The sequence below is a fragment of the Juglans microcarpa x Juglans regia genome, chromosome 3S, assembly GCF_004785595.1.
Source record: "Juglans microcarpa x Juglans regia isolate MS1-56 chromosome 3S, Jm3101_v1.0, whole genome shotgun sequence".
Lineage (NCBI taxonomy): Eukaryota > Viridiplantae > Streptophyta > Magnoliopsida > Fagales > Juglandaceae > Juglans > Juglans microcarpa x Juglans regia.
Window position 1 is genome coordinate 20,459,475 of NC_054599.1, and position 12,860 is coordinate 20,472,334.

The 12,860-nt window shown below is 35.0% G+C and overlaps 1 protein-coding gene across 2 annotated transcripts; it reads right to left on the reverse strand.

Moving 5' to 3' along the window:
- Nucleotides 1-4,135: 4,135 nt before the first annotated feature.
- LOC121257273 (ACT domain-containing protein ACR4-like) lies at nt 4,136-8,264 on the reverse strand. 2 transcript variants are annotated; one of them, XM_041158220.1, is made up of 8 exons: nt 7,772-8,264; nt 6,818-6,902; nt 6,668-6,713; nt 6,471-6,585; nt 6,300-6,367; nt 5,632-6,222; nt 5,410-5,514; nt 4,136-4,820 (listed from the first exon to the last, which is right to left on the reverse strand). In XM_041158220.1, the coding sequence occupies exons 1-8, from the start codon at nt 7,773-7,775 to the stop codon at nt 4,479-4,481; spliced, it is 1,356 nt and encodes a 451-aa protein (XP_041014154.1). In that variant the 5' UTR covers nt 7,776-8,264; the 3' UTR covers nt 4,136-4,478. The 2 variants fall into 2 exon arrangements, with proteins under 2 accessions (XP_041014154.1, XP_041014155.1); XM_041158221.1 differs by lacking the exon at nt 7,772-8,264 and adding an exon at nt 7,146-7,242.
- Nucleotides 8,265-12,860: the final 4,596 nt, after the last annotated feature.

Genomic DNA, 12,860 nt, shown 5'->3' on the forward strand with positions numbered 1-12,860 from the left:
CCATAAGGGCTGAGCCGCCCTCTGAAATTAGGCTTTATTGCAATGATTAGCTATCATTGGAAATAGAAAGCAGCAGCTTAAAAAAAAGCTCTTTCTGATTCCCAAAAGAGATGACTTGCCGTGGTAGTGTGCTGAACCTGAACCACAAACAGAAAGTTTATGCAGGCCACTCTGAAATTGCAAGTTGCAGTATCCCCATGTAATATATATCTTGGAGTCTGGACTCTGGACTGTCTCCAAGGAAATGGTGTCGGTAGCTTAAATCCAAGCTTACGGTTTGATATTGAAGAAAGCCTGGGAACAGGCTCTATTTTCTGGAGACAGGTTCCTTTTTTTCTGGAAGAAGAAGAATAAGAAAAGAATGAAACAGTAAAAAGAGCTTGTCGCAGGCCCTATAGATTAGTGATAATCAAACAGCTCATAGTTGCTATCTCACAAAAGCAAGCAAAAAGGGTAAAGAAGGTGTTGTAGTATGTGACTAAGGGGAACACGTATATAGAGAAAACAAGTTGATGCTGATAGTGAAGTAGAGCGGAGTGAGAAGAGCAGAGAGGAATGACATGAATATAATCCTAATTTGATACTTAATGAAAATTCAGCTCTCGCACATGTGGATATAGGCATACTGTCAAACCACGTTAAATTTGTATGTTTTTGTTGATTTCTCTTTTCTGTATTATTAATTATAATTGCCGCACATAGCACAACAGAATGACTGCTTGAAGAAAAGAGAACAAATTGGTTCCAAAACTAACTTTTAGGGAAAAAAAAAAAAAATCGAATCTATAATCTGTATATTTGTAAGACATACTGTAAATCTGCTAGTTATACATGAACCATGTCCAAGTTTTCCAGAATGTAAGAGCGTATTCATGCCATATATTACAGTTGGTGCACCTCGTGAATATTCAATAGAATTGATTTCTATTTCCCCCTCGAACATAGGCAGATTCAAGCAGACACAATGGGCAAAAGCAGAGGTATGGGATCGGGATCTTTACTGTAATAGAATCGATTTAATGAAAAGGAATTTGAGCTGCCCACAAAATGATTTTTTCTGCACTAATGCATGACGAAGGGCCTGCTAGTTTTAGCTGAAAAGGAGAGGGAGCTCGCCTTTGCAAACGGCTTCAAGACCTTCCAAACATAAAATCATCCTTATGAACACAAGTTAGAGAGCCAGGAAACTCAGCACTACCTCTAAGGCTCGGTTTGGATCTAAAAACAGTTTTTCATCTCATCTTATTTTATCATTATATTTTTCTTAAATTTTCACACAAAATATAATAAATAATTCAACTTTTTCAAATTCTAAAAACAATAATAATATTAAAAAATAATATTCTAACGATATTTTATTCAACATTCATCTAAAATCATCTCATCTCATCTCATCATCTAAACGGCACCTAGTGTTCTTGGACCTGCTTATGCATTCTCATAGTTATAGCATAGAGAGTGGGAGAGGGAGAGAGACCTCAGGCATGAAACAGAGAGGCAATTATTGAAGGTTTGTAATGCATTTGACTAGCTTCTTTCAGTAAGTTTCCATTTGATTGGTGGCCAGTCAATATGCAGATAAAGATTGAATCCTTTTACTTTTACCAACAAGCTCACTAAATAAAATGATGAGGGATTGAATCTTGCATAGCCATTCCTTTGAGTACGGGAGGTTGCTCATAACTTTGCAGTTGCCTTCAGAAACTCTCCCTTTCCAACCCCACTTTCACTTCCATGTGAAAGAAAGAATCAATGCACAAATTAATTAAAAGCAAGAACTTTCCAGCGACAGCAAACTCCATAGTCCAGAAGTACGATACTTTATTTTGTTTCTTCTCATTACCTTTGATTATATAATTATATAATATTTTAGAATCATGGATATCCTTTATAAATCACCACCCAATGCTTGACATTTTAGCAGCAATAAAATATTGATGTGTCAGCTCTGACCAAGTCTGTCTTTTTTTTTTTTTTTTTTTGTTTATTTTATCTTATCTGGTGTGTTTTTAAGACTAAAACTTAAAATTTTAAAAATTTTAAAAATCTTCCATCTCATCATTATAATTTTCATAAATTTTCATACAAAATAAAATAAAAAATTCAATTTTTTTTAATTTTAAAATAAAAATAATATTAAAAAATATATTTTAATAATATTTTATTCAATTTTTTAATTTTAATCTTAATTCATATCATCTCGTCCTTGTTTTAAACGGTGCCTTACACGATGCACGAATGCAGATTAAAAAAAATAGGAATGCTTATCCAGAAGCATTAATAGGTAATTCTGAATTGATTTAGAAGACAACTTTTATTTTTCAGTGAAACCAAGTAGTGCCATCAGTAAGGATCCACTCCAGTTGGAAAAAGCTTTCAAGTTTCGAGGGATTCTGATAGATTCAGAAGAACAGACACATAACACTAATGTATGCATATAGCAGCATTCCCGATGAGGGTGCACATGCTCATATCTATCTATCTTTAAAGCCCAAGAGAAGCCTGTCAAAAACAAAAACAAAACAAAAAAAAAGTGGTCTTAACTCTTTTAAGGGAAGCTTTCTGCACTAAATTTAGGCAGATGTGCTTTTTCATCTTTCCTTTTCCTAATCAGTAACATGTTGAATTCTTTAATCCACTTTTATCTTTAGAATCTAATTGTTAAGCACAATTAGACCCTTTGATATGATGCATCTTAGATAGCAGAAGTGGAGTAATCCAATTATGTTTAGTCCCAATACAATTGCTTGGGATTTGAAATACTGGCTCTAAAGATAACATTCAAAAAGACATTGGATCTTAAACTACTTCTCTGCATAATAATGAGACAATGATGGGAACAAAACCACATTATCCTCGGGACACAAAGTTTTATAATCTAATTTGTGAATTGAGAAATACTTTAACGATTATATAAAATTAAACCGACAAACTATTATAGCTTGATGTGGTGTGTCAGATTGTAAAGTTACTTTTATTATAAAATAGATTTAACGGATATCATAAAGTCACATCAATTTTAAGATTTATTTTTATGTAATTTTCTATATATATATAGTAGTTCTTTTGTATATTTACATGTCCATCTCGATTTCCTTTCTAAAGGTGGCAGCTCCTGGATGAGCACGAGAAGCCACGTGAAGACACCCCACATAGCACACCAACCAATAACGATAGAGCCAATCATGCAGGAGAGGGTGGTGCAGAATTATGTGGCGTTTGGGTGCGATAAGTTCAGAAAAGAAAACCGCATCTTCCCACACTCACTACTTTTCCTCTTTTCATATTTGGTTGGTTCTTTTTGCTTTTGTGCTTTCCAACCGCGCGCGTCATCCTCTCACCGCTCGGTCAAAAGGAACGTTCAAATTGCTTTAGATTGCACTAGAATGACTACTGTGGTTGGGAAAACATCAAAGATATTAAAGAATTTATCATCCTTTAATTATATTGGTTGATGTCACTTTCCAAACTCCTTTATATATGAGTGATTGACTTCAAAATCAATACGCCCAAAAAATATTACATCAGCTTGCGTAGTAATATTTTTAGAATAATGATTTTGGAACTTTTATCGAAGGTTTCGTGAATCATTAGGATGCTATGTGGAGCAAAAGAAAGGAAAGGGCCGAAAAATACACTTCTTCCGCAAGAGAAAAGCATATGAAATGGACAAGTCCAAGTGTGAAACAAATGTAAGAGAATTCAGAAGTTGGCACCGTGTTCAACAACAGACCAAGTACTAGAAAATGCCTGTCTTTATCAGAGAGCGATATTGAAGAGCCCGCATCCAGATTTTAGATAGATTTTTGAATATCAAACCCATGAGTCATGACTACGGAAAGGTCAGCCGCCACTGAAACAACCCGTCCAATGGGGAACAGAATGGTCAAGGTTGGTAGCTTAATACACAAAATTCATATTCCTCTTGGTAAGAATTTGGATACAACCTTGAACCTTCAGATTGGTGGACAACAATCCAAAATTAGAGTCAAAACATTGGCCCGTTTGAATACAAAGGTAAACCATCTCATCTCTTCTAATTTCAATTAATAATCTCACTATTATTCACAAACCATCTCATCTCATCTCAAAATCCAAACGGATAGTGAGAAATAAGCAAAGCAGAGAAATAACGTAAGAAAAGAAATTCTTAATAGGCAAAGCAGAGAAAAATTATGTACATGTTATGTTAGATCTGAGAGTTCCATGGCATTAGACAATTTAGTTGGGCTTTCCTTTCTTTGATTTCAAGAATCCAACGTCACTTTGGATTCGTAGCAACAAATACAAAGGTAAAAGCAGGACACATGGGTGGAATTTACAAGGAATTTGACTCTCACTATGGCTTTCCTTGACTCTTTTCAGAATATATATACATGTTCCTAATTTAATTCACACCTCCTCTAAAATGGTTTTAGATTTGTAATGGAGTATGCAGCCGAGGGTTTTTAATGTACACGGGGAGGGGAGTGAGTTTCTCAGGAATAGGACCTAACCAAACCAAAGTTAACAAAGGATCTAGACTTGAAGAGACCACCAAAGAGGAACTTAGTTGCAGACCCCTGAGGAACAGGTTTTAAGTCTTCAGGGTTGCCTTTCACTTTAAGTATAGCCTGGCCGATTTCTCGCCGGATGGAATCTATAGTCTTAGAATCAATAGGATACCCAGATGCATCACGAACATAAAACGTATTAACAGCTTGACCCGCTTTAGTTGTAACTTCGGCTCTGGTGACAGTGAGGCTATTTTCACGAAAGATGCGAGTGACATCAGATAGCAGCCCAACCCTGTCGGTAGTGCAGAGTTCTAGCTTCAAGCCCTGAATGAGGAAGAAACAAAGTTAAGCGTATACATGATGAAGAGATCCTATAAAAGGAACAAAGCAACAACATAATTCAAGGCAATGAAAGACAAGCATGTACATACACAATAAAGATAAGAGTTAATGGCAGAGAGTGCTTTTAATTTGAAAATCAATCATTCATAAGGTCACAACTTCCTGTTAGTTATAGGCCCCTTAAATATCAAAACATTCAAACTTGTAAATAACTAACACATAGTAATCTAAGTACAAACAGTGGCATTTGCCAGACCAACACTATGACCTCATATAACTTCTCCAAGATATTAGAGACATAGACTGCCTTCGTCTAATTTCATATAGACGCCACAAAAGCTAAGTAAAAATCAGGGGCTCAGGGGTTCTGGAGAAAAACCCAAGGTTAAAAACATGAATATGTTCTACAGCAGAATGACCCTAAGTTGTAATTATCCATGCGTTCAACTGCATAATTATTGGCAAACCATTGGCAATTTCCTCAACAAAAATCAAGATGAAAGTTTTTCTTTTTATAAGCAAAAATCAAGATGAAAGTTACAGCTTCCCAGTCATATTGTAGATCACTCACCTCAGACACTCTCCTCTCAATAGCTGCTTCAAGACATTGTATCACTCTTTCTCTCTCCGCATCTGATTTCACAGGGCAACCATCTACATGCCTAATATAGTATTCCTGCAAATACATTCACAAAACAAATAAGTCAGAATGCTACAACCAAAGCAAAAGCAATAAAAGTACCCCACCAACAACGTGGCAAGGGCACATAAGCAGACGAGAGAAATGGCATGCCTGATAAGCTTCTGGACCCTCAGCATCAATATTTGCATGAAAAACCACATATTGCATGTCTGTCAATGTGCATACTGTATCAAAGAGAAGCTTGGGCCGATCTTTACTCCGGATTGTAACCACAGAGTAGTCTTTATCATACCAATTGACAACATTCACCTTAGGTCTTTGCTTCTCATCTGAGGCATCATCATCAGCTCGTTCATAATCCCTATCGGCAAACATCATCTGGTGAAGCCTTCTCTCAGTGTGTGTAATCCCATGAGAGACCACAGTCTTAGCTGCACTGGATTTGTTGCTGCCCTTAAGTAAATTACAGAGAAGTTCCTTAATCCTAGATAGCCTCTCTGGATTAGTAACTGCACACCCTGTTTCCTCATCAGTCACATGCATGACAGCTGCAGCCCGGGCATTGTGTGTCCAGACCTCTGCGCTCACTACATTGCATTTAAGATGCGCGAGGACAGCACACACTTCAGAAAGAAGTCCTGGTCGGTCACTTCCAGTTAGCTCAATTGCAGTGTGGTCCAATGATGGTATAACCCCAACAGATCTCATACAGGATGAGAAGCATGCGTCTGGTCCAAGAGACTGAAGATGAACATAAGAAATCAGATGGATATGTACAGAAAATCAGAGAAACATAGATAAATACCAGCAGGACTCACCTTTTGAATATAGTCCAAAATTCCTTCATCTGTAACCTTATTTCCATCTTGATCGGTGACATTAAAAACTGATGGAAGGAGAAAAAAAAGTTCACACAATCAGATTTGAATTCCAAAGACGTACAAGACGTACCATAGAACAAGTTCCAAAAATCCTTAAAAAAACCTTACCATCCATAAACCATCCACCATCAGAAGATATGTAAGCTTTAGTTATGATAAGATTAAGGTCGGTAAGGACTTGTACTACTTCGAGAAGTATTCCGTGCTTGTTTGCACTGTCAGCCTGCATCATCCAACGGAATAAGTCCCAAAAGAGAAAAAAAGAATCCAATAAAGTCCAACAAAAAATATGGAAATCAACATACCCGTATCACTGTTGCATTCTTGCAGGCCTCATTATCAATCACAACCCTGAAAAAAAAAAAAGTGGGCACGAAGGTGTAAATCTCAGCCTGGTCTGGGTCAAATATAAAGGCCACTTTCAGAGACATTGAAGAAGATAGAAATTTAGATACCTGGGTGGATTCAATCTCCGAAAAAGTTTATCATATTCATCATCCATGTCATGTGAAAAGCGCGTGTTGGCCTCCGAAATGTAAGCTGTGGAAACAAGAATTAACCAGTCAGAGAAGAAAGGACATAAATAGAGAACCACATGCAATCAAAACAAGACAAAGTTATTCATAAAGAGTAAAAGTTTTCCGAAAGAAAAATCCATCAACCGATCCTTTCAAGGAGTACTTAAGAACCTCATTTAAGAAAAGGGGAGACAGGAGAGAAAGTGGTTTGGATTTTAAGACCAAACTGACCAATCGCGAAGAGTTAAACAAATGATAGAATTACCCAGAATACAGAGAAAGCCAACTAAGCCAAGGCACCGCCACCTAAATTTTGTCCGGGCGTCTGTTAGTAAGCTCAGAGACTAATGTGTGGGGAAAAAAATCCGTAACCCACCAAGCCAATGAATCACAAAAGCTTAATCAACAGGAGAGAGAGAGAGAGAGAGAGAGAGAGAGAGAGAGAGATTCCACCCGCCTGGAGCTCAATTAAGATTGAAGAGAACACATAACTAAGAAAATCCAGACCCGCCCGGGGAAAAGAAGCAAAACACAAATTATGAGAGAGAGAAGAAAAAAGAAGAATAAAGCAGAGAAGCAGAACAAATCTCCCAAAACAACAGATTAACTTCAGTGAACACCCAAGTTTTAACGAATATTTTCTGAAACTAAAACGTAAAGACAAACAAAACTCATTAATCTCCACGAAACCTCCCGAAACGATAAAACAAAACCCACACAAAAACGCACCCATGCCTGTGTTTCCTACTTGGGAACAAGTACAAATCCAAAAGCAAATCAGAATTAACAACCATAGAGAAACACAAGATGATGAGAATACCCAGAATAGTAGACACAAATACGAGAAGAGGACACGAGAAACAGAGGAAGCAAGGGGGTGGGAGCACCTACCCATTACAAATCGTGAGTATTGGTGATCCGCTACACCGTACTTTTTTCTTGGTTCTGTGAGCAAGGAGGCTTGTGTGTCTGCGTACAACGAAGCACAGTACGTGTATATATATATATATATATATATAATATACACACTCGGAGATCTTAACCTATCTCTGCACCTTCTTATCCCTCGCCAAAGAAACGAAATATCTTTATGCAAGCCTCTACCTTAAGAAAAAGAAAATCCTCTCAAAAGATCACCCCTCTCCCCGACACGATGCTCCAAAACCCTCAAGACCAAAAAAGTAAGGCATAACACACGCCCCTAAATACACCCCTTCACAGTCCTCTCTCCCTCTCTCTCTCTCTCTCTCTCTCTCTCTCGCATGCCCTGTTTCCAATTTCGGGTTCTTTCTCAGTACTTTACTAAGAAAGTTCCCAAAAAAACAAAAAACAGAGCATCGAATGTGAAACACCCCTAGTGCATTTTAGAAGCAAGACGAGATTTGCACTATATTGCGCTGGAAGATTGATTTTCCCTTATAAATATTTTATTGTTTAGAAAAAAGGGAAAAAAAAAAAAAACACGTGCTAACAAATAGTGTGAATGAATAATAGCTCCAAGGTTCGTGGACCAATGCTTAAATTACTTGTTTCCTTCTATTAAAAGCAAAAATCGGTATAATGTGAAGTGTTGCTGTCAATCGCTATATCATATATGTAAAAAGAAATAAAAAGGAAAATGCTTTAGCTATAAAATATAAAAAGTCTTCTTACAAGCAAGTTTGTGTATCAAATTATGCACCATACTGACATGTAAGACATCCTAGTACGAATTGAAAATAAAAATAATTTTTATGAGACAAAAGACCTTCTTCTTCTTTCAAAATTTTCTTCTTTTACTTTTATTTTCAATAAAAAAAAAACCATATAAGAGTTGATATGTAGTTTAGCACACCAAACAGCTTGTATCTTGCAAGGCTCTAAAAAATATTTATAAAAATAAATTTATAAATGATATAATTTTACGTGATATGTCAAATTATAAAATTATTTTTATTGTAAATTTATTTTTATTATAAAGTATATCTAATGTACTACATTAAATCATATCAATTTATGAATTTACTTTTATACAATCCATTTGTGGCTGTAATATTATGAAAACAAACATATATTGTGACTTTTTTTTAGTTACATATATCAATTTAAAAAATATTTATATAAATTAAGCATTTATACTTTATTTATATTAAATCCTAAAAATTCGTTATTTCAGGAGAAAAAGTCGTAAATCTGGTAAAAAGAATATTGCAATATATAATAGGACGTTACAATGACATTATGGACAAATTCAAAAAAGGAAAAGAAAAGTAAGTTTTTTTGCACACATTTGTTCCATATGAGGAGGGGCCTGCTTTTATTTCCGAATCCACACGTGATGTATGCAGGACTTGGAGCAGTTGATATACGACCATCACTATCTGAGTGGGAACACATGATTCTCCCTAATATTCCTTAAAATTTATAGTTTTATAAGGAAAATCTTCCCTCATGTTTGGACTATAGTTTTTATCCAAACCTTTTCTCAACTTTCAGAGTTTTGTGGACAAGAGATATAAACACGTTAAGTGGGATTTTAGGTAAGAAATTGAAAAAATCTTAATCCAGTTTGAAAAGAGATCTTATAAAAATAAATTTACAAATTGACGTAAATTTATATGATCTCTCATATATATATTTTATAATAAAAATAATTTTATAATCTGACGTACCATATTAAATTATATCAGTTTATAAAAGTTACCTTTGTATAATCTTTTTATATTTAACGTATTTCTCTTATAAATAAAATTATCATTTACTCCGAAGTTTCCAAGTCACTTGTTTTGAAAATCTTGAAAATCTTTTTTCTGGTTTGTGTACATTATCGGTTGACCATTTCGTGCATGATTAATTTCTTCTTATACTAAAAAATACAGTAAAAAAAAAAAAAATTAGAAATGAATGATGTCATGGTCATGTCGTGATGGCTTACTTGTAATCAAGCCCAAAAAACCAAAACTTTGGGTTTTGCCTTTTGACTTTTGTCTGTCTACCGTCTAGGGGTTAATTGGCAGTTTCACATTATAATTATATGGAAAATTCCATAAGATTCAGTAGAATTTGAATTGGTAATTACAATGACAAGTACTTGCCAAGGAAGGTTAATTTCGCAGGATTAATTGGGCATATCAGAAATGAATTTCCATGCATCTAGATCGATTGCTTTTCGTTTGTTTTTCAAAGGGTTGTTTGTTTTCGTGAATAAAAGGTGATGAATATTCGAAATTAAAATTAAAAATTAAATAAAATATTATTAAAATATATTTTTTTAATTTTATTTTTATTTTAAAATTTTAAAATTTAAAATTTTTGAATTTTTTATTTTATTTTATATAAAAATTTTAAAAATTTATAATAATTAAATGAAACGAAAAAATTTATAAAAACAAATTAGACTTAACAATAAATGAAAAAGGAATTTATATATATATATATATATATATATAATGCTGACTTTTCTGGTGAGGCGATTTCCTGGTCAGATTTAGGCCTACAGCTACCTCCACCAACTCCAACGTCTAGATATATAGAGAAAAAATAATCAAAGAAAGGCATCTGTCACATCCCAATAATATTTTCCTTTTATTCACAAATATGCACGCAATATGTCTTTTATAACTCGATTAAAAATCTCAAACTTCCATAATTTGTCAAGAATGATATAAATCATCAACTTTAATTCCCTGATGAGGCATGGCTTTGAAAGATTAATTACATAATCAACATTTAATCAAGCCTTAAATAGACAAGTTTTGAACAAAATTTTTGTAAAAAAGTTAATCTCACTTTAGAAAAGCGTAAAAAAAAATTATTATTTATTAGTGAAATCAATTTTTTACAAAATATTTATATGAAATTTATCTATCCAAAATTAATTATTAAACCTTTGACATGAGAAAGTATATTCCGAAGACCACGGCCAAGGCCACAATGCAAACAACAAATATATTCAGCATATTTTTCTTATCATCCTCTCATCATCTCATAATGTGGTATTAAATGATTGATTCACAAATGAAATATAATAAATAATTTTTAATAATCTAATGTCACATCATAGAATAATGAGAGAAATATAAAAATTAAGATGATGAATAGATTACTCCAATGCAATTTTTTTTTTTTTTTATAGAAAATAAACTTCATTTCATCCACGAAGAAAGTTACATCTATAACTAATCAATACAAAGCAAACTCTGAATACAAGTCAAACTACACATTTATTGTATACATTTTCGTATATAAATTACTTTACAACGAGCATTGTCTAAAATTCTAAAAACTCTTGTAAGAGAATATCACCCTATGTATAAAACTAAAAAGGATTTTTTTTTTCTCTCTTTTTTCAATCTAATAGAATAAAATTAATAATATTGGTGTATGCAGAGTAGTACTGACTCCTGAGCCCACATGATGGTTTTGGTGCGCGCACACACGCATGTCTTGCGGTCGCATGCCGGCCTAATGTTGCTCTCGCGTGGCCCCCCCATCTGCTGCCTCTTTCTGCACTACAATGCCTCTCTTCCTACGCATTGTAATTTAATTGCAACTCCATGGACATATAGATATGTTTATGGTCCCTAGTACTACTGCATGCAGTCTCTACTGCAAGTTGCAGCATGTATTTGCATAATAAAATATCAAAAAATCAGCATTAGTTCTATATTAGCAGTCAGCACGGCCTCTTCCATGCATTACCCTATAATATTAATGCACTACTCTTTGCTTGCCGGGTCATGCAAGGAACTGCATGTAACACAAGTAGTATTTTGTTTATTATTATTTCATGGTTTTATATATATTGCATTGTTGCTTAATGAGAAAGTAGTTTCTGAAGAAAATGCCAATATCTGCTTTCCAAATCACCGCGCGCAAGTTGTTGGGGGAGTACTGTAGGGATGAAATGGGGCTAGCTGGTGTTTTTCCATTACAGAGAGAATGTTGCTGATCTGGGTCGTTCATGTAGTGATCAAGAAATATCTGTGCTAGCTAGCTAGCTTCCAAATCTTCCACTGACAACAGAAATGGGTGTTAAGTTGGTGTTTTCCACAAGAGGAGTGGTCATTAAAAGTGGCTAAATTTTAGTGTAAACATGCAATTGTGGACTGAGTGTGCTGCATTAGTGGTGGTGGTGGTGGCGGTGGTGCTACATCTATGCGACGGCCACTCGAACTTTGATCACACCATGAGGTCCTAAAGGGGAGCCAGCTAAGTACTGTTTGTTGACATATTCATGGAATTGTCCCATCCAACTGACCGTACATGTCCTAATTATATATAAACCACATTTTTTTGTTACAAGCTGGAATGTATGGCGCCATGCATTTCCTAGGAGAAAGATCAAGGCAAGTTGCGGTTCTAATAATCCAAAGTCATGTCCCAAAAGTAGTACTACTCAGTAGTCCCGTTGAAACTTGCTAGCTAGCTATATCTAGTCTTAATTATCTCCGCCATATATATTGCAACGACCAGCTTAGAATGATCTATCTTCAACAAGTGATTGGTATTGCAAGTGTATGAATGCTTGCACATTTTTCTGCACCAAGTTGGTATACTTCTGGCACCGATCGGACAAACCGTGCCTTTTTAGCTTTCGTCTCTCTTGGGTCTGAATTCTGTATATCTTCAACAAATGAGGTACTCGATGGTAGAGTACTTGGGTAGTGCTTTCCTTAATCGTCAGTACTCCTTGAGTTGAAAAACGGCAAGATCATGATTATCTTGAACCGATGAATGGTTCAGGTACTTCAGTACCATGAATTAGTTGGCGGCCGTACGTGTAGAAGAATCAAACCACATTAAAGGTGGTGCATGCATGTATTGACGTCGATACCTCTACGGCAGAAAAGGCAACCAAATCATTATATTGTTGTCGATCGACAGTTCAACAAAAACAAAATTTCCAATCAGATGGTGGTGGTGAATTTGCCAACACCCAACTCAAAAATCATTTTCAACAATAAGCTAAGGTATCCTCCATCAATTTTCTTGTCCCTAT

What these genes read in the sequence shown, in the direction of transcription:
- LOC121257273 (XM_041158220.1), bottom strand. An exon ending in CGGAGATTGAATCCACCCAG is followed by an intron (nt 6,714 to 6,817) that starts GTATCTAAATTT and finishes TTTTTTTTTCAG; the next exon opens with GGTTGTGATTGATAATGAGG. An exon ending in AGGGTCCAGAAGCTTATCAG is followed by an intron (nt 5,515 to 5,631) that starts GCATGCCATTTC and finishes ATGTATTTGCAG; the next exon opens with GAATACTATATTAGGCATGT.